The 21,931-nt window shown below is 40.0% G+C and overlaps 1 protein-coding gene, 1 long non-coding RNA gene and 1 pseudogene across 3 annotated transcripts; 2 read left to right on the top strand and 1 right to left on the bottom strand.

Moving 5' to 3' along the window:
• Nucleotides 1-1,537: 1,537 nt before the first annotated feature.
• Nucleotides 1,538-2,848, bottom strand: LOC117215027 (annotated as a pseudogene).
• Nucleotides 2,849-8,670: 5,822 nt separating this feature from the next.
• On the top strand, nt 8,671-10,181 carry LOC117215030. 2 transcript variants are annotated; one of them, XM_033461412.1, is made up of 2 exons: nt 8,671-8,827; nt 9,032-10,181. In XM_033461412.1, exon 2 carries the CDS (start codon nt 9,039-9,041, stop codon nt 9,591-9,593), a length of 555 nt encoding a protein of 184 aa, XP_033317303.1. In that variant the 5' UTR covers nt 8,671-8,827; nt 9,032-9,038; the 3' UTR covers nt 9,594-10,181. The 2 variants fall into 2 exon arrangements, with proteins under 2 accessions (XP_033317303.1, XP_033317302.1); XM_033461411.1 differs by having other exon boundaries at nt 8,671-8,823; nt 9,028-10,181.
• A 2,810-nt stretch (nt 10,182-12,991) lies between these two features.
• On the top strand, nt 12,992-14,137 carry LOC117215031. Its single transcript, XR_004489009.1, has 2 exons — nt 12,992-13,034; nt 13,967-14,137. It is a non-coding gene; the product is annotated as an uncharacterized LOC117215031 (long non-coding RNA).
• Nucleotides 14,138-21,931: the final 7,794 nt, after the last annotated feature.

Here is a 21,931-nt window from a genome sequence, read left to right on the forward strand (position 1 = left end):
AGTTATGAAGCGGAAACAAATAATTTATTCAGAATAATATTTCTACGTAATCATGTTAAAAAAAAAACCGTACTTATAACGCGTTTAAACTCCAAATATGTAAAGACAATAAGGGAAAAAAATTAAACGAAGAATCGTATTTTTTGTAAATTCACGCAAGATTTTATCTAAAAAAAAATTAAGATTTTTTGAAGAACGTACAAGACGGAACACGAACAATAAAAAAAGGGATGTTAAATACAAAAAATAGATTGAAATTTAGATTATGAAATATAAAAAAAATGATATTGCATAATTTACAATTATTTTCGATAGCTTACGTCAGTATGTTGGAGTGTAAACTATAAAATATTCAAAAACTGATACCATTCAGACATAATTTAGAAAAACAATAAATTGCGGAAACCGATAGTTAAAACTCGATACGATCGATACTCCAAAGCTCTAATCCTAATAATTACTCAGCAATAATAACCGATAATTCATGTTGATTAATGTTTGAACTCCGTTTTTTTTCTGTATGTGTATACAAATTTTGTACAGTTTGATAAAGCGAAATTAAATTATCATCCTTTTGTACTACTTCAAACATTGAGATTTGTCATCTTCAAGGTCGATCACACATAGTTTCAGATTGCGGAGTTGCAAGGGTAATTAATTTTGCAATCGGTTTTCCTTTGATATAGATGTGAATACAAATAGCCATTGATTGACAATATACCGAAGCAATTCTAGTTTAATTTGAAGTCATCGATCCTTTGATATTTTTGGAAGAATAGTAAAAGTACAGAGAAAACAAGAAAAAATGGCGTTAACTAAAAGATAGCTCCAATGTATGTCATAAATATTATCTATATATCATTTGTAAGATGTAAGTGACCAAGATATCGAATTATACAAAAATTGTATGTAATGATTAATACTTGAACGTTACTTACATTTATGTACATGAAAATTTGATCTTTTATTAACTAAGTTATTGATCGACAAAATGACTTCCTACATAATTCTCCGCCTGAACTGAAATGCATATCTTTTTTTACGCAAGCCTTATGTGTAGCTAGCAACGAGCAAACAGATTAATTACTTTACACACGGTCGTATCTTATTTGCTGTAGGCGAGTTCTCTCGTGTAATCAACGAAGTACTCAACTTTAAAGCGATAACAGAAGAACATTATTGTATCGACAAAAATCATACTTTTTTCAAAGAAATATGTAACTCGTATTTTTTTTAAAGCAACCCTCATAACGTATTGAATAAAATAATCATACATTTTTTTTTGTTCAACATTTGTAAAATACGATATTATCAAGATCACCAAGGAGGTAATCTTCAATTCTTAATGAATATAATAAAAAACATAATTAATGATTGTTTGATGGTTTTATTATTATCTCTATAATACAAAAGCACAACATCGTGTCAACAGTTTATATAGTTCGTATGTTTCTGTAGGAATACACAAATAATAGTTCTCTATCACAACGTAATCTAAAGGGAAAACCCTAACTAAATGACAAAAATATCGGTAATAACTGGAACTAATGAATGTTAAAAGCAATCAGTATATTCCATACAAACTTCCATCAACACGATTCGTTCTTCATTCTCTCAACACACTAAGACCGCAATCTTTAAACGCTTATAAAACCATAAGCAATCGTGAAGTTTAGAATTCGCTAACTGGGCGTCTCTCAATCCAGTTTTTGATCTTGGGCAGAAGGAGGACCTTTTTCTCCAGCAGCTTCAGATTCTCGTAATTCTCGATCAGATCAGACTTGTACATAAAGTTCAAATAATCGAGCAGAGCAACGAATGTTAAATCAGCCCAAGAGAGAGTACCATCGTAGAAGTAGCCGTCATTTTCCTTCACTTGCTGGTCCAAACGTTCTAAAATGAACGGCAGCGTCTCTTCAGCAGCCTTGCGTTTTGCAGCTTTGACCTTCTCGTCCTCCTCATAGTGGAAGGCGGCAATTTCTGAAAATTTGTTTTCAGTTAAATACTATTCGCTAATGTTATACTAATTTGAATACAGTGTTGTGCGAAATTTAAATGATACTGAAGATAGAATTACAATCCTTTTTAATCCTTTGTCTTGTATTGTTGACATACGTGTATCGTTCGATTAAATCAAATATTAAATCGGATTTCAACTAATAAATACCTGAACAGATATGTACTATCTGTTATCAAGATTCTCATAAGATTTATGCAAAACAGCACTGGATACTCACTATGACGAATATCATGAATAGTATCAACAGTGGCATCAATATGAAGATTTGCCCAGTCAGTCTTTCCAGTTAAGTCATATTGTTTGGCTAAGTAACGGCAAATAGCTGTAGACTGAGCAACCTTCCTTCTATCAGCTACGAGCATAGGAAGCAGGCCATAAGGAGTCACTAAAAACATACAACTAATAGAATCAAAGATTCTATCGAACAAACAGATTATGATGCTTCTTAAATATCTAGCTTCCTGTTATCTGTTTTGGAAAGATATAATTTAATTTATTGATAATTTATCAGCAAACAAAGGGCATTGTCTCCTTAACAATACCTATTGTTCTCCCACATATCTTATAGAGCAATGGAGAGTAAACAATAATCTCTGTTATACTCTGCATAATTGTGTTCTACTTTATTTAGCTACTTTAGTTAAATTAGGAAAGATGAGATTTAAGAAACAGAACTTCTTTAAATTTTAAGCTTACAGGGCTTTATTTCTGGCCAGACGTCCTTTTTGATACGTTCATCTTCAAATGGAATACTAGCATAGCTGAAGAAGAACGGATTGGTTCTGCCAATGCCGTAACTGGGAAGTAAGTCAATTTATAGAGCGGCATCTTCCTGGAAGTATAATATATACAAAGTAAAAACAAAGAATCATTGATGACAAGAATTATATTATTACAAATTATGAAGTATAAGACAATTTAAGTAAAAAGCATCAACTACTAACTACTCGCATAGCTATTTGTATCTTTATATTTTAATATAGCTTAGATATAAAAAGAATATTATTTTTGGATGTAATAATGTATAAACTTGCGCCAAATATTATAACAAAATATTGCACTTTCTATTTAAGTAGGATAGACATATTACCGGCATTTATCTTTTTTCTATAGCAATGAAATTGTTTATAAAAAAGTTTATAAGAAAACTATCAATTAATGCAAACAACGCATTTCAAAATATTAATTACATTCGCGCGATTCGTTATCTCTAGTATTAATTTAACCATATGGTTCTATACACCCAAGACCCTCTAACAGTAATTTAGTACCATTACTAGTCGTATGTACAATGTATGTTTGTATACAACTTTCGTAACTACAAAACATTCAGCAGTGATTATATATTCTTCCAAACATAAGAAACATTTTCTAATTGCATACTTAAATTTATCGATCAATTATGAACATATGATAACATTTATTTCTTTCAACTACTAATTTTCAAATCCTCTGCTGTTCCGTTAATTGAACGACGCGCCGACTTTTCGTACAAGTATCTTGTATCTTATCTGTATTATTTAGCTATCAATAAAGAAGAAACATTTTCTAATTGTATATTTAAATTTATCGATCAATTATGAACATGTAATAACATTTATTTCTTTCAACTACTAATTTTTAAATCATCTGCTGTTCGGTTAATTGAAGGATGTCGGCTTTCTGTAGAAGTATTTCATATTTATTATTTAATTATGAATAAGGAAAGAACATACAAAATATAGTTTTTAAACGGTTTATTATTTATAAAGAGAAACTTTGACTCAGGATATATATACTATATATATATTATTTACTTACATTTTTTTTTTTAAGACTTCAAAGTCGAAACAAGCACAGGAAATTTCCAAGCCGGTTAACAGAAACTTGAATGAGACAAAAATAACCTTTAGATCTCTATATGTTCTTCTTCCCCCCTGTTGCTTCCACGTAACTCTTATCCTATTGGTGGAGCTGTGCTGATATGTGAAATTATGACTACATAAAAACATCCGGAAAGACTCATTGAATGATTTTATAGTTTAAGGTTAATAAATTTCCATAAATTAAAGTTGAAAATTTATGAGAACATGTTTTCTGTAACAAAACTTAGTAAAAACAAACTAGTAAGGTTTATAGATTCTTTAATGATTATGTATGTATTCATAAACTAGTTCGATAAACATCGTTCGATAAAACGTCGAACAACACACAACATTGAAGCGCGCAATTTCAAATTCAATGAAAGATAAATAACAAATATTGCGAACAAATGATATTAAATTTACAATAATCTCATGTAAGAAAAAATAAAAGGGATAAAAGTAGTACAGAAGATAGAAAAATCTATAAAACTGGTGGCTGGGAAATAGAAATTATATAAATTTATGTTATTAGAGTTTAGTACTTCTGTCGATCAATGTGTTACGACCGTTCGCGGAGAGACGCAGTCGCAGTAGCGAGAGGCGTAAATTCTCGCTACGATTCGGTGAATCGACGCGGCGAAGTAGTCGTTCCCCTGTTTCGGTTAAGATAAGAGGTGGTTAAATGAATATGACACAGTATAGTAAGTTATATTTCACCGTTTATTCCAACAGCTTATAACGAAGGCAGTTACGCTGGTGCGTATGTAAGAGATTTTTTTTTTATTTATTTGTTGAAATTACAATCAATTCTCGCGTTGAGAATATGTACGAGATGAATGAGTGACTGATCTGTGGGTGTGTCCTACCCGGTGGAAGGATATTGACTGTTCGAAGGATGTGAAATCAGAACTGTCTTGGGAGACGATGCTGTCTCGGAGGAAAGCTAAGGATGGGTGTGTCTAGCGCACGGGACCATCGGATTTGTTGGTGACGATTTTAGTTAGGAGAGTGAAGGAAGTGGCTTCGTTGTTAATTGGTTAACGAAGGGTCTTAACCGCCCTCGAGAGAAAGTGGTTAGTGGGAGGAAAGTTGCAGCATACGTGAGAAAAACTAACTTTCCCTTGTCCAGTCGGAGTAGACAATAGTCTTTAGAAATTCTTCGGAAACAGACGTTTGTTTGGTTTGAAGGACCTTTTCTAGGAAATCTATGAGATTTATGTGAGGCGGATGAAAAGAGAGTGAGTTGTGCGTTTCGTCCCGGGACTACCGGTGGACTCGTCAGTAAGGCTATGCCCGGTAGTCCCTGCCTTAGACGTAGAGGGAGTCTCGCTAGGTGCGGTATTTATATCAATCGCTCGTATATTCGACCGCTAGCGAGTGAGACAGACAGACACGTTGTCGTCGTAGCCCTCTAGTGTTGGCGGTTGGTACCCGCGGATCGCCCGGGAGGTGTTGCGCCGCGTTGATGCCTCGACCTGTCGGCGTCCTGTTGATACCGATCCGCCACATATGGAAGGTACTTGAAACTATGGAGGATACGCTGCGAGTATCCGGTGACATCTGGTTGCCATATTGCTCGCGGTGCGACGTAACAAAATGGAATAGAAAGATTATACCACAGACGAAATTATACTTTATACTTTATTATACTTTATACTTTATTATACTTTATACTTTATTATTACATTACATCAATTGACATCTTTGGAATTACAACGATTCGATACACATTTTAACGTTTTAAACGTTTTAACGTTTAATATTCTAACATTCAGTTAGAACTTTGTATTGATTAGAGATATTGTAACGACCAGAAATATCGATACATATATCAATACTTTTACCTCGAAATTCGTAGATTCGTACTCTTCATTGTCCATACAAATTGTGTCATATATGTCCAAACCAAATTTAATTTCCAATTTAAAACCAAAATTCTTTTTCGAAAATGGCACTTCCAATTCTTCTTATTCTCACTATTTAATTGCTAGCCGTATCAAGTAACAACGAAAAAAATAATAATATCTAAACGTTAAGCAGGTCCATATTTTTGGGGGATACAATTAAAAAAGTAAATCGTCGGTGGAATATTGTTTCACCTATCAAGAATTTTGGAAGATATAATTAGAAAGGTACAACCTGGGTAGAAAATTGTACTCCTTATCGAGCATTTTTGAAAATATAATTGAGAAAGTGGAATCTGGATAGAAAATTGTTTTACCTACGAAGCATTATAAAAAGTAAGTTTAATAAAACTATACCTTGGATATTTCATATATTTTTTCATATTATACGCATTCGTTAAAATTTTACACTCCCAAACATCCTGTTATACTTGCACAGAAAAGCGCAGTCTAGTAATATCCCCCTCACTGCTCCTCGCATTTTCTTTCTAATCATCTCTCGTTCGCTTTTCCTGATATTATTCTCAGCGTAAGTTCAGAGTGGCGGTTTTTAAACTCAGGAACGCGCGGCTGTTCGTTAAATGAAATATCAAACGTAAGAATTGCCGCAGTCTTAACGCGAGATAATTCATTTCGTGGCACAGAGCGCACGTCGTTGAATATTAATTCATATCTCATATAAGTTGCGAATAAAAAAAGCAGATAAAAGAGGACAAAAATCCGATAATTACCGCGAATCTTTACGCAATTTCAAGAAATACAAAAGAAATTTGTTTGTAAGCATGCTACTAAGTATTATTAGAAGTACTGTACTTTCGATATTTTACATATTCTTGCATATTTTCTACATTTTTCTGTATTTTTGTATCCTTAAACTTTCCGTAAACGCGTAAACGTCTGCGCTCTGACAATGACAAGGAAGATTCTACTGATAAAAATAAAGCATCGAATTTCACCGAACTCTCAGAAATGTAATTCTCAGATCACATAAATTAAAAAGAAAGAACAAAAGAAAATACAAATATATATATATACATACGTAGCCACAAATCAATTTGGATCACGACAGATAAAATAGGTAGCAATAATGTCTCCACGAACATTATCATAATTTATTGGAATTTACATAAAAGCCAAAGAATGCTATTGTTTCAATGACACGGCGTTTTGTCGAGTTAGATAAATATGAATTGTGTGTTTGAACAAGTGTTCGGTCGTGTTTCACGCGACGAAAAAGGAAATCACAAGACAAGGTGTCGCCTCGTTGGAAGCAACAAATCGCAATACGAGGGTGGAAATTGGGTAACACCGGGAGGATTACGAGGGATGAGAAATCTGTCGAGAGCGTGAAAGGCTCGCGGTCACCGGGTTTCTCCAGTTCTGTCGCTTTTAACGCCGAGTTCTTCCGCTTCGAGGATAGAAGCTGCGAAATATCGAGGCCATTGTCCAAAGATTTTCAAGAATATCCGATGCAACGTCATGAAATTTACGAGAGCAAGTCTGATAAATTCTTATCTCTGGTCCATTCGTGGCCAATTTTTTAAGAATCTCGTAAATTGTAACGACAAATAAAAATATTGGTACAGACCAATTTTTTTTTGGATAAAATCTTGCGTGAATTTACAAAAAATACGATTCTTCGTTTAATTTTTTTCCCTTATTGTCTTTACATATTTGGAGTTTAAACGCGTTATAAGTACGGTTTTTTTTTTAACATGATTACGTAGAAATCTTATTCTGAATAAATTATTTGTTTCCGCTTCATAACTGTTTCTAAATTACAGTGCATTTAATCTTGAAATGCACAGTAACATTTTATACTTTTTACGTTCTAAGGAATTTTCAGGATCGGTTAAAAATTAAATTACAGTAATGGTAATACTCAATATTAATGTCAGACGTGGATACTTCACTGTTTTGTATAATAATTTGTTATATTGGCATCGATCAAGGTATTTAATATACAAAGCGTACAGATTAATAAGAATTTTAATTAATCCTTCTTCTATAGTATTCACCGTTCTTTTCGAGCTCGTACCATTTCAAATAGACTTTCGAATCGATTCCAAAGATTTGTCTGTTCAAATAAAACGCGATCTTTTTTATTTCCCTACCAGTCGTCCCGTTACTGTTCCGTTCTTTCCAACAGATTGCAGATTCGTTTAAAAAACATTTGTAACGAAAAACAAACCCACTCGCAGAAATGTTATTCAATATCGCATTTATAACTTTCATAGACATCCTCCTCTCATTGCTATCATTGTAAACAGATTGAAACTTCGTTTGCAAACACTCGCGATTAAAAAAAAAAAAAGAAGAATTAATCTTAAACAATTTTATCTTGTGTTCCATTTATAATCTTCATAATTGTCTTCCCGACGTTGTATCATTTTAAATGGCTTTTTTCTATCCATCCATGTTGCAGCGAGATCAACGGTCCTAATTACTAAATTGCACGATGTGTTCATACAAATTCACTTTTTATGAACGCGATGAAACGAAATGAAACCTAAGTAGAGATTTGTTTTCTCATCAAGTATAACGAGTTTTATACTTTGGATAGATTGCCTCGTTGTGAGAAGGTCTTAATCGTTTATAATTGCGATTAAGTAATTGCAATAAGTCATATTTTTAAGAAACGTTCTCACACTCTGTCACACAAACTGTCACACACTCTAATTAGAAAAGGATCATGAAACATTCGGTTTATGATATTATTTGCTTGTAAATCTTCCTGCTTCCGGAAACTTTTTTAAATATGAAAATATTTATATACAAAATTAAATATTTTTTTCAATATCAACACTTCTTACGTTTATGTTGTCCTAGTCAGAATTATATTATTTCGTGTATCCTGTTGCTTTTTATATGATAGTCCTCCCGTTGGCCGCGGATTCGTTATCAAGCCTGAGGCCCTCGTCACTAGTGTCACTATCGACAATAAAGGTACCCCACCCGCGACCGGACGATGGAGAACTCCAACACGGAATCGCAATCTCCCGCGAGCCCTGCCCGGGAGGGTGCCTCGAGCTCGGACTCGGAATGTGACTCGAGCTCGGATTCGGATTCAGACTCGACATCAGAAGTGGCATCCGAACACACGTTGTCGACACGGGATCGTAAGAGTATCGTGCGCGCACTAAAGCGGTCGCTAGGCAAGAAGAAGAGGAAGAAGAAAGGACACCGGGCAACCTGGGTATCGCTACCGCGCTTCAACCCCGAAGCCGCGGACGCAGATCCAGCCGCCTGTGCACAGCCGTCGGCCTGCTCATGAGGGACCACCGCCTGAAAAACAGCGCACTGTATTCTGCCCTAAACCGTGCCCTAGAGGGTCCGGCAGCGTATTGGCTTACGCAGATAATGAACGGCGACGAGCTCACCTGGCCAGATTTTAAGGAACAATTCGCCGCGCACTTCGGTGGCCAAGAAGTAGCAGCCGCGTCGCTAATCAAGGTAGCCGAGGAACTACCGCGGGACGGCGAAACACCAGGAGCGTACGGAAATCGTATCATCACCCTCCTGGGGTCGAAGTGGCGAAATTCAACCAGGGAAGAGGTACTCGCCGCCACCGCCCTCCATCTGCTGGGCTCGCGCGATGAACGTTTTAAACGACTAGCGCTCACGAGTGACATCACGTCGGTGAAACAATTCCAAAGAGAAATGAAGCCCTTCCTATACACGGAGTGGCCAACGCCCCCGCCGTGGAGGTCATTAGCGAGCTCCGGAAACAAACGAGGCAGGTCACCCGCCCCCTGGACCAGGTGTGGCCACTGCGGTATTTACGGACATCCGACATTCGAATGCCGCAAGAGGGCGAAGTGGTAACCGAAAGAGGACCCCCGACGCCCGGAGGAAAGCCGACCGGCTGCACCACCAAAAGCGTTGTGCTTTCACTGCCACATGCCGGGACACATCGCGTCTCGCTGTCCATCGCGGCGAGAAGAAAAACATTGCCCCGAGGACGAGCGCCGGGTCGATGCCTGCGTGGTGGAAGCCCCGACGGGTAGACTAAGCCAGCAGGCCACACACGAGGACGTGTAAGTGTCAGGATGGCCGAGTCGGAGACGAAAGGACGCCGGGGCCCCTGTGGAACTTCAGGACAACACCCTAACCTTGCAACCTAGAGCCTAATATAGCCATAACGAAACAATCGCAAGTATCCAAACCGATAGCAATCGTACGTCGATCGGAGGATCGTGTGTACTGAGACACTCGACCGGAGTCTTGTTTCGGTGGCGTCGTTGGGATGACGAGCAGTCTTGCTAGAGAGCTGATCGGTGAAGGAAGTCGAGTGCCTTACGAGCAGGGAGTGGTGCACGTGTGAGTTAGAGCAAGGGAACCTGTCCTCCCGTTGGTCACGGATACGTTATCAAGCCTGAGGCCCTCGTCACTAGTGTAACTATCGACAATAAAGGTACCCCACGCGCGACCGGACGATGGAGAACTTCAACGCAGAACCGCTATCTCCCGCGAGCCCTCCCCGGGAGGGCGCCTCGAGCTCGGACTCGGAGATTCAGACTCGACATATATATTATTATATATATTATATATACTTGTCGGAAAAGCAGTGGGGATAGGGTTGTCGGTGTTTGAGGAGTCTTCATTGAAGGTAGCCATCGTTGCGGTGTAGCGAAGATACGATTTATTGACACAGGTATGAATAACACAGGTTTGACAATCTATCACGGCGGTGAGACGTCCGCGACACTAGTGACAGTGATCTCAGGTTCAATAACGAATCCGCGGTCAACGGGATGACAGATGGGCGTTCTCGCTGAATCTAAGTCTGACTCGTAAAAATAATTGCTGAGCGTAAAGACGTTACTCTTTAGTCGACGGGAGCGCGTCAAAGAATGCGCGTCCCGTCCCGATGATTCCACAGAGGAAAACTATAATGGGGTGTGTCTAAGGACACGAGATCATCGGATTCGTCGAGGAAAGCCTTCGTTTAGGAAGTAAGGGAAATTGACGTTGCTGCTAATTGGTCAATCTCCATATCGGTGGTTAGAAAAAGATGCTAGCCGCCCTCGAGGGAAAGTTGCTAGTGGGAGACGCCGCTCGTTGAAAAATATGTCTCCCCTATCTTCCCGTAGTTGGGACAAAGACTGTTTGTCTGTTTGAAGGACTTTAGTTAACTAAACCTTAAGATTTATAACGGGCCCTCGGGCTAGCCGAACATGTACTGCGGAGACGCATCGACATCTGGCAATCATCTTACTCGAAGAATAGGGTCTGCGTGTGGCGAGCCACGGGACAGAAACCGTTGGAATGTTTACTGTCGCCACGAATATCTCTTTTAAGGAGAGCTATAGAATTACTCTATACCTTTGTTAGACAAAGCGTTCATCCCGTGACCGCGGCTACGTTCGGCGACTGACTGTCGCCCCGAGCCCAAGCTCATTATCACAACTCTCGAACAATTACAATCGGATTGAATAACTACAATAGTTTAGTTACAGTTATAGTAGACTTTAGATTGCAATGTTGCGGGGCTATCCGAAGGTTCCGGTGTCCTTTCATCTCCGACATACTATTATATCTATATAATATATGTATTTATATCTATAAATATACGTATAAATATATCTATTTAAAAAAATAAAGTTGACCTTCATATATCGCCAATAATATCGCGTGCGTATAAAGAAACTAATTACATTTAATTCTTTTTTTACATTTATTTCTTTTTTCTTATTATTTTCTTCACAACTAATTACATTTAATTATTACATTTACATACATTTAACTATTATTACATACATTTACATACATTTAATTATTATTTTTTTCATAATTATATCTCGTTTGAAATATTTTTCGACATAATTAATTGTTTCAAAAACACATATTCCAGCCTTCTAAATGATTTATTTTGCGTATTATACGAATTATTCCATCTATAAATAAATTGTTCTCTCTACACACAAACACGCACACAGTCTGTTAATTACACGAGTTAATTGTAACATTTTTCTCGATAAGTTGACAGAGCAAGGAAAATGAGCGACGAACCTACCTACAAACTAATCTACTTCAATGCCCGTGGTCGTGCCGAACATATACGGTACATATTTGCATATACTGGCATCGAGTATACCGACGAGAGGATCCCCGAAGAACTCTGGCCTGAATACAAGGATTGTAAGCGTGAAGAATCGATTTTTACTTTCATCGTTCAACTCTCAGGTATCTACCATTTACTCAAACTTTTCTGTATATAAAACTTTCGTTTCACGTGCAGGTTAAACTTACTTAAAGTAAAATTTCATACGGAATAAAGTCGAACTTTTCATTAAGTTTTGCTTCCGTAATATCGTGTTTATCGAATACCAACTTAATTCACTTACGATTCTCGAATTTTTGTGTTGCAATCTTTATTGTTTTCAATGAATCGAAGCATTTCGAATATTTTGAGAAAACCGTAAATAGGTGACTTAAAATAGGAATACAAAAATACTTCTACGTTTCTCGTTAATTTAAAAACTTTTTAGGACTTGTCGGAAAAAAAGAATAAAAAATTGAAATCAGTTCGGAAATGAACAAGAACATAGCTAAAAAGTCGAAAGAACAAAGCAGACATGAAATTCGATCTTCTGTTGCGACATTTCTATCGTAAATGGTATAATAAAAGTTTTACGCAGCATAGTCTTCGATATAACCTTATATGTCGCTTGCAAATAGAGAAACAAAAAATCAACGTAAGTCTGTAAATCAATCCTGTCGGTGTAAAACACAAAATTACGTTCGCAATAGACATTCGATTTATATTCCTTGCATTTCAATTTTCATTACAAGAACCGTGTACATTTTCTAATATTTTTTCCGTGTCTGGTATTATCTTTTATCCTTGATTTTAAAAACTTTAGGTTCTTCCCAACAGTCAAAACCACGCGATACCCTGTCCATCGTAATCGTAAGAAAAGAAAAAAAGGAGAAAGAAGACATTTCTGTATTTCTTTACTAGGCCATGTTGATTAAAACCGAAATGATTTCGATTCATCTATTCACAAGAACGCAACGGCCTCGGAAGCTGTGTTGTGATTTCCTATCGATCGTTTCCCTCTACACAGTGTTCATATGAGCCATGTTTGTTCTTAGCAATGCCTTATAAAAAGCTGCCTGTGCTGGAGATAGACGGGAAACCGGTAGCGCAGAGTAACGCTGTGGCGCGATACTTGGCGAGGAAGTACGATCTAATGGGAAAGAACGAATGGGATGCGATGATATGCGACGTGCTCGTCGATACTCTTGGAGATTTGAAGCAAGGTGAGTAACTGATGAGATGACTTTGCATTTGTCTCACCACAGAGACAGACGTTCAAGAATTCATTGTGAAAAGACGAGTACAAACAAGATACGTATGTCTTTCCGTTAAGCGAATGTTACAGTTTGTTTGCAAAAGTCAGTTTTTAGATTATAGAATCGTAGATAGAATTTAGAGGATAGAAACTTTTAGTTTAGTAAATTCTTATCGACAATAAGCAGACTACGTTATGATACAACGATTCCAACTGAAGATTTCTATCGACATCACGAATTCGATGGCTTCCAAATTTTCTTCTCTGCAATCTCAGACGCTCAACTCGAAAGAATCTTTTAGATCCCTCGACAAACACTCGACTCAGGTTATCTATTATCGTAATCTTCCTACGGGATTTTTTTTAACTGCGTTGCGTTAACGAATAACGGGATAACATCACGTTTCTCTCAACGCCTTTCAACGTTCTACAACTTTTATTCTTTGCAAATCCCTGTCTCTATATGATAAACGCTGGTTATCCGCGGAATTTACGATTTCAATTTCTTTAACGAGATATTTATCATATTACACAATTCCTGTAAATGTATTCGTAATTATATCGCCGAAGAATTGTATTTAATTAAGCTATGAACTTGTGGAATCGTGAGAAGGATTATTTTTATAGAACTGTCTAATTTCCATTCGACATTGATTCAAGATACACATTACTCTTTTTTACATAATACCAGTTTTGTCATTTTTAATTAACAAATACCTCCAAAGGTTGAAGTTTCTAAAATTATCCATTAAATTCTGACAATAAAATAAAAATCCAAATTCTTCCTAAAAAGCTAGTGATCTTTAGTTAAGAGTTCGATTTTTCACATTTTTCAAGGTAAATTAAAAAAATTGTTTAATAGAGGAGGTACAAAATAAATGTATACAAACCTTTTTTCAGACGACATGGGCGGACTTCGTGTTTGCAGCGGCCCTTGAAAATTTCGAGTATATGTTTGGGGCATCAGCTTTGGATAAATATCCAGCTCTTCGAGCATTGAAGAAAAGGATTCATAGAATACCGGCTATTTCTGATTGGCTGATTAGGCGCCCATACACAAACAGCTAAAAAGCTAAAAACGTGTGGAAAAAAGATGACCAGTACACCAGTATATATATATGTCGGATCACGATTCGAATTTTGGGCGCGCGACGACTCTTCATGTGGACTAGCCATCGTTTCACAAAGCCGAGATTTTATTTACACGTATATACAGGTCTATCACTAAGCTTAACAAATAATAAGTACAACTAATAATAAGTCTAACAAACACTAAGCCTAATGAATAATACGATCTACGAATAATTAAATTAAATAATACTATTAGCAATGTTTGAGTTCAAATGAATCCACGGTCACCGGGATAACTCCTTACTAAGCGAAACTAACTTAGACGCAAATGCGATCGTCGAAAATGCTCGATGTATCACTCTCCAAGGCAATCGCAAGAATGCCAGCCTCGTGGAGATTTTTCTCCCTGTACGATTGCATTTTGTTTTCTATACCCGTTTGGAAGCATCGAGAAGGTTCCAAACGCCGTTGCTAGGCACACTCGTTGGAAGCATCGAGAAAGTTCCAAACGCCGTTGCTAGGCAGTTTCTACCTGGAGTTTTGATTACTAATACAATGTATGTCCCATTGCATCGGCACCTCCGAGGCAACATCACACGTGGCTAGGCCCGCTCTCGAGGCCGCATGCCGCCACAACCACATTTCTCGGAAAACACATACAACCACTCCAGACCTCCGTTAGATAAAACATCCATCCCGTGACCGTGGCTACGTTCAGCGACCGATTGTCAGCTCGAACCCAATCTCGCTTATTACAAATCTTAAGCAATTACAACTATAATAAAATCTAGGCTAAGGTACTAGAGGATGTTCCCAAAATTTCCAAGGAAAGGCTGCGGCTTTCCTTTCATCTCCGACACGGCCATCCTGACTATCACACGTCCTCGGGTGTACCTTCGTCAACAAAACAAAAGGAAACAAGATTAGTATCATTGTGATTAGCATTCAAAGTGCCAGTTGCATTCTGCGTGCTTTCAGTCGGGTCGTAATGACATGACGGACCATTCTCGATTTCACACCCAAATGGGTCTCATCCTTCGAATCGCACATACTCTCAAAGTTCGTTACATATCCAACTTCGTAACACGATCGCTGTCAACACTAGACCGCCTCCAGCCTCGTGACATTGTCACTGTCGGTACTAGACCAGCTCCAGCTTCGTGACATCGTCGCTGTCGGTACTAGACCAGCTCCAAATCCGTGACATTGTCGCTGTCGGTACTAGACCAGCTCCAACCTCGTGACATTGTCGCTATCGGTACTAAACCAGCTCCAACCTCGTGGCATTGTCGCTGTCGGTACTAAACCGGCTCCCAGCTTCGTGACATCGTCGCTGTCGGTACTAAACCGGCTCCCAGCTTCGTGACATCGTCACTCCCAGTGCCTGACCGCACTGAACTCCGTCCCATGGCCGCACCTGGGCTCATATAATTCTACGATCCTCTGGGATCGGGGTACTCACATCGCCATGGTCACTGTTCTCGTCATCACAACAGACATCCAACTCCGCAGGAATGCAACTATCCGGCATTTTCCTTAACCTGTCATGACTGTACTTGTATGTCCTTTTCCCATCCAGTGTTTTCAAGGTATATCGGTCTCCTTCCAGGACCTCCGATATCACAAACGGACCCCTGAATTTTGGATCCAATTTTGTCTGGTTCCTTTCTTCATTTTGGCGTAGTACCAAATCACCGGGATTAAACCTAACTACTTTAGCTTTGGTTTTATCGAATCTCTCTTTGTCATACCTAGCACTAGTTTCCATCTCTTTTATTGCCTGTTGTCTTACACTGGAGATATCTATTTCTTTTTCCTCGATGTTATCAGGTAGTAATAAGTCATACGGTCTTGCTGCTCTACCAATCAATAACTCTGCAATGCAATTCAAAGCCAATTGCATCTCCCCGATCGCGTCTTGCCATGAACGCCCGGTCGTTTCTACCGTTGTGAACATATTTTTTAACGTGCTCATAACACGTTCTACTTGCCCATTGGCCCTACTTGCACTGGTCGCCATCAAATGAACTTTGATTTGTTTGCTTGCACAGAATTCTTGAAATTCCCGGCCCGTGAAACATCTACCCTGATCTGCTATTATCCGACAGGGACTACCGAACAAAAACACGGCGGACTTAAGTGCCTTGATAACGCTAAGCGAATCCAATTTGCGTGTGTGATGTAAGTGCACGAATTTCGTAAAGGCATCGATCAAGACGACGACATACTCTTTCGAGTCATTCTTGCCACTCAGCTTGCCCGTTATGTCCATGTGCACCGTATGCCACGGTATGCCGGTCTTAGGTATAGGATGCAGTTCAGCCTGTATTTTACCTGAACTAGCCTTCGAAACTCTACAAGCATGGCAGTTCTCGACAAATTTGCGAACATACTTCGCCATTCCCTCGAACCAATAATACTCATAGAGCTTCTCGAGCGTTTTATCCCATCCTAAGTGCATAATTGACTGATGCACATGGTTGATGACGGACCATCTAAAACCTCTCGGAACAATGGGTAAGCAAAGGGTTCTGCCCTTTCGTTGTATTTTACGGTAAAGTGTACCGGATCGCAGTTCGTAGGTATTCGCGATATCTTCCGCGAGCTCTTCGTTCTGTAATTTATTAACGATTTCGGAGATTTGCGGATCGCGACGTTGTTCCGCTAATAGCCAATCTTCGGAGATCTCGGCCAGATTAATCTCTTTCTCTGCGACCTTGTCTATCATACGGCGATTCAAGTCTACGGGGTTTCGCGAAAAGAAATCCACGTGGGCCATTCGTTTACCCTCTCGATACATGATGTCAAAATCTAATGTTTGCAAATAAGCCCACCACCTATAAACCCGGTCGTTTAAGTTTACTTTGTTGCTGGAGGCTTTCAAAGAATTACAGTCGGTAACTACTAAGAATTTCCGTCCATGTAAGTAGTGTCGGAAATGCTTGACGGCGCTTACTACTGCTAGTGTCTCCAGTTCGTACGAATGATACCTAGATTCCGCGGGACTGGTCCTTTTACTATAATATTCGATGACTCTGTTTTCCTTTTCGACTCTATGCATTAAAATAGCTCCATACCCCTCCGAACTAGCGTCGGTATGTAGCTCTATGGGACGATTGGGATCAAATATCATTAACACCGGCGCGTCGGTCAGAACGGAAATCATCCGTTGTCCCATCTTTTCGTGCCTGTCCGTCCAAGTTATGCGCTTGTTACTAGAAGTGAGTGCGTACAAGGGTTTCATCACTTGTGAAAATTTAGGAATAAATTTTCGGAAGTAAGAGGCCAAACGTATAAACTGCCTAAGCTGTGTGACGGTCGACGGTGCAGGTAAAGAATTCAAAGCTTGTATTTTTCCCGGGTTTGGACGAACTTCTCCGTTACGAATTACATATCCCAAATAAAGTACCGACGTCTTCAGAAAAGAACATTTAGCGAAATTGAAAGAAAATCCGGCGTTTACGAGAGTGTTTAGTACAGTGTGCAACCTTTCTAGAGCTTGATCTATTGAGTCGGCGATTATTAGAACGTCGTCCAAATAAACAACGACATACGAATAAGCGAGGTCGCCTAAGGCCTTGAAAATGGCTCTCTGGAAAACGGCTGGTGCATTTTTCAACCCAAACGGCATCGTCACGTATTCGTATTGACCGTCGGGGGTAACGAACGCAGTATATTCCGTCGAGTTAGGGTGAATGGGAATCTGGTGAAATCCGCTAGCCATGTCCAGGCTAATGAAGTATCTCGCACTCTGCAATCTCGCGGTTTGGTCAGCAATAAGGGGTAAGGGATACCGATCCGCGACCGTATTTTTATTCAGCGCTCGAAAGTCTACACACAATCTGTCTGAGCCGTCCTTCTTCTTCACGAGTATCATAGGGCTCGCGAACGGCGAATTACTAGGTTTTACAATTTGTGCTTTAATTAATTCGTCTATTCTCTCGCGTACTATTCTTCGCTCTTCCTCGCTAAGCCTGTAAGGGCTTCTCTGCACGGTGACGTTGGGATCAATTAGCCGTATTTCCAACTGGCCCGTACTGACGCGAGTACGCGGGAAACCCGTAATGAATGATTCTTTAAATTTTTCGAGAACAGAGATTAATCGATCTTTATCGTTACCGATCGCATCAGTGTCAACCTCGTTAATGTTGACCGCATCTTCCGCGACTTTACCAGAAGCGTTAACGACCTTTGTTTTACAAATAACGAGGCTATTTTGCGTGATATTTACGTCGAATCCCTGGCTCAAAATCTCGCGACCAATCATGATGTCGTATTTTAAGTAATCGTCAGCAAGGACATGAAAAACTATCTCCAATGTAAGACCGTTAATACAAACAGTGGACAAAATCTGAAGTGTACTATTAATACAAGTATTATACAAGATCCCCCGCATAACTACCACATCGGTTATTCTTTTACCCGAAAATTTCGAGGCTAGGGACTCTTTGATTAACGAACACTCGGCCCCAGAATCAAAGTAAAATGGATACGACTCACCCAGATGGCTTAATCTACCAGCCGGAGCTTCCACTACACAAGAGTCGATCCGGCGTTCGTCAATGGAATCGTAGTTTCTTTTCCGCGATGATGGGCAATTAGGCGCGATATGTCCCTCCTCGTGGCATTTGAAGCAGGTCACCTTCGACGATGCGGCTGGTCGTTTTTCCTTCGGGTTTCGTATATCCTGCTCCTTCCCCGTTTGTGTTTGCAGGCGACATTCCGTTCTCCTATGTCCGTGAGCACCACAGCGGTAGCACTTAATCCGAGGAACTGATAGCCTGCTTCGTTTAGCTTCAGGTTCCGTTAGTGAATTTCTTGGCGAAAATGTCGGCTGATCGTTGTAAGGGAGAATCCTCATTTCATCATGAAATTGATCCTCCGTCCTGATATTATTCGCGAGCGTTAGTCGCCGAAAGCGTCGATCTTGTGAACTCAGTATATAAAGGGCGAGGGCATTGATCACTTCGGGCATCGTTAGATCTTGCAACTTCATCTGCAGCATGGAGCGGAGGCGACTACCGTACGCTCCCGGGGATTCAGTCTCCGACGGTCGTTCTCTGGATATCCTTATTAACGCCGAAGCGGCTGTCTCTCTGCCACCAAAACGCGAAAGAAATTGTTCCTTAAACGTTGGGCAGGTAAGCTTTCCACCGCGCACCATTTGTGAAAGCCAATGCGCAGCAGAACCCCTTAGGGCGCGATTTAGAGCGGAGAGTAACGCACTATCTTGCATCGGGTGGTCTTTCAAAATCAGATCAGCATGAGAGCACCACGCGGATGGATCGGCGCCCGCGCCTTCGGGGTCAAAACGTGGTAACGTTGCATCCTTAGATTCCGTACTCGGTATTTGCTCCCCCGGTTTGTGCGCTAGCGTCTGAATTAACTCGCGCATAAGGACCATTTGCCCTTGTAGCACTTTAAACGGTTCTAATCCCACTTGTGATGTCGGATCACGATTCGAATTTTGGGCGCGCGACGACTCTTCATGTGGACTAGCCATCGTTTCACAAAGCCGAGATTTTATTTACACGTATATACAGGTCTATCACTAAGCTTAACAAATAATAAGTACAACTAATAATAAGTCTAACAAACACTAAGCCTAATGAATAATACGATCTACGAATAATTAAATTAAATAATACTATTAGCAATGTTTGAGTTCAAACGAATCCACGATCACCGGGATAACTCCTTACTAAGCGAAACTAACTTAGACGCAAATGCGATCGTCGAAAATGCTCGATGTATCACTCTCCAAGGCAATCGCAAGAATGCCAGCCTCGTGGAGATTTTTCTCCCTGTACGATTGCATTTTGTTTTCTATACCCGTTTGGAAGCATCGAGAAGGTTCCAAACGCCGTTGCTAGGCACACTCGTTGGAAGCATCGAGAAAGTTCCAAACGCCGTTGCTAGGCAGTTTCTGCCTGGAGTTTTGATTACTAATACAATGTATGTCCCATTGCATCGGCACCTCCGAGGCAACATCACACGTGGCTAGGCCCGCTCTCGAGGCCGCATGCCGCCACAACCACATTTCTCGGAAAACACATACAACCACTCCAGACCTCCGTTAGATAAAACATCCATCCCGTGACCGTGGCTACGTTCAGCGACCGATTGTCAGCTCGAACCCAATCTCGCTTATTACAAATCTTAAGCAATTACAACTATAATAAAATCTAGGCTAAGGTACTAGAGGATGTTCCCAAAATTTCCAAGGAAAGGCTTCGGCTTTCCTTTCATCTCCGACATATATATATGTAGTATCATGGAACAAAGGCCTAAGAGATATCGGGCGAACTATAAACAATGTCGCGAGAAAGTCGAAGCACCGACAGGCCCAACGATGTATCGTCGGTCTTTCGGTCGAATAGGTTACGCAAAAAAAGGCCTACGTGACTTTGACTACGAGCGGCTGCGGAGCACGTGCGTGGTGGGGCTAAGAAAAAGACAAAGGAACGATGAGTCATTCGAAAAACAGAGTGTGATTAAAAAAGCGGAGTGCGAGTTGAGCGAGGACAGAGTTTTGCGAGTGGCGTTGCCGAGAGAGTGTTGATTGCGTTTTGGTAAAAGTCGAGTCGCTATCTAGTTATTGAGTTGCGCTGTTTTCTGTACGTTTGGCGTGAATAGTTCAGGTTGAACAACAATCGTCTTTTTCTGTCTGATTAACATCTCTATTGTCCACTCCTTGTAAATACATTATATCACGATATTATATATTTTTGGGGGCTCGTCCGGGATTGGACAAGACAGAAAACGAAACGGTTTAACAGAGCTATTCGAGCTAGTTGTGAATTTACCGATACGCGGTGCGGTAAAAGACGATATCGTTGACTGTTTAAGTTTGTGTAGTGTGAAAAATGGCAAACGTTGGGGACGAACGATTGTCGGGTGAAGAGGGTTCGACGCTGGAGGAGCTGAGGAGTAAGCTCGCGCGAATGAACCTCCCTATATCGGGTGCGAGGTCAGTGCTGATTGCAAGGCTGAATCGGGCGTGTAGGGCTGGACAATCGTATCCTAAGGGATCGACGGGCGGTGAAGAGCTAACCGGTCAACGAGATTTAGGAAACGTACAGAGAGCTGAGCGTGATTGTAACGAAGATGAAGATGTTGAGAAAATGAATACGAAGGAGTTGAAGGAGCGCCTCGCTAGTTTGGGTTTAAAAACGACGGGAAGAAAAGTAGAATTACGCGCACGGCTACAAGCGGCCATGGATGGTAACGACATATCGTCGGAAGAAGAAAGCGACGACGAAAGTGAGGACGAAAATGACAAGAAAAACGCAAGAGGATACAAGAGAGATACGCGAAGGGTGTATCAGGACCGTGACGAATGTTGTCGAAGGGCATGTGTTGGTTCGACACTGAGTTTTAGAGACGTCGAAGATGCATTAGAGTCGTTTAGTGGCAACAGAGGTGAAAATGTCGAACGATGGTTCGAGTCGTTCGAGGAAGTCGCTGATACGTGCATGTGGTCGGATGGGCAGAAGGCAGTCTACGCAAGGAAGCTGCTGAAGGGATCAGCGAAAATATTTGCGAGCTTCGAGTGTCATGCCAGGACTTGGCATGAGTTGAAGAGGGGGCTAGTGAAAGAATTTTCGAGGAAAGTCAACAGTAGGCAAGTACATCAGAAACTTGAAGAAACAAAAAAGGAGAGTGATGAAGCATGTTTGGCTTACATGTACCGCATGCTCGAAATAGCCAGCCATGTGGACATAGAAGAGGAAGCAAAGGTGGAATACATAGTGGATGGAATAATAGACGACGAGAACAATAAGGCTATATTGT

The sequence above is a fragment of the Bombus bifarius genome, unplaced genomic scaffold (genome assembly GCF_011952205.1).
Source record: "Bombus bifarius isolate JDL3187 unplaced genomic scaffold, Bbif_JDL3187 scf7180000009337, whole genome shotgun sequence".
In the NCBI taxonomy this organism is placed as follows: Eukaryota; Metazoa; Arthropoda; class Insecta; order Hymenoptera; family Apidae; genus Bombus; species Bombus bifarius.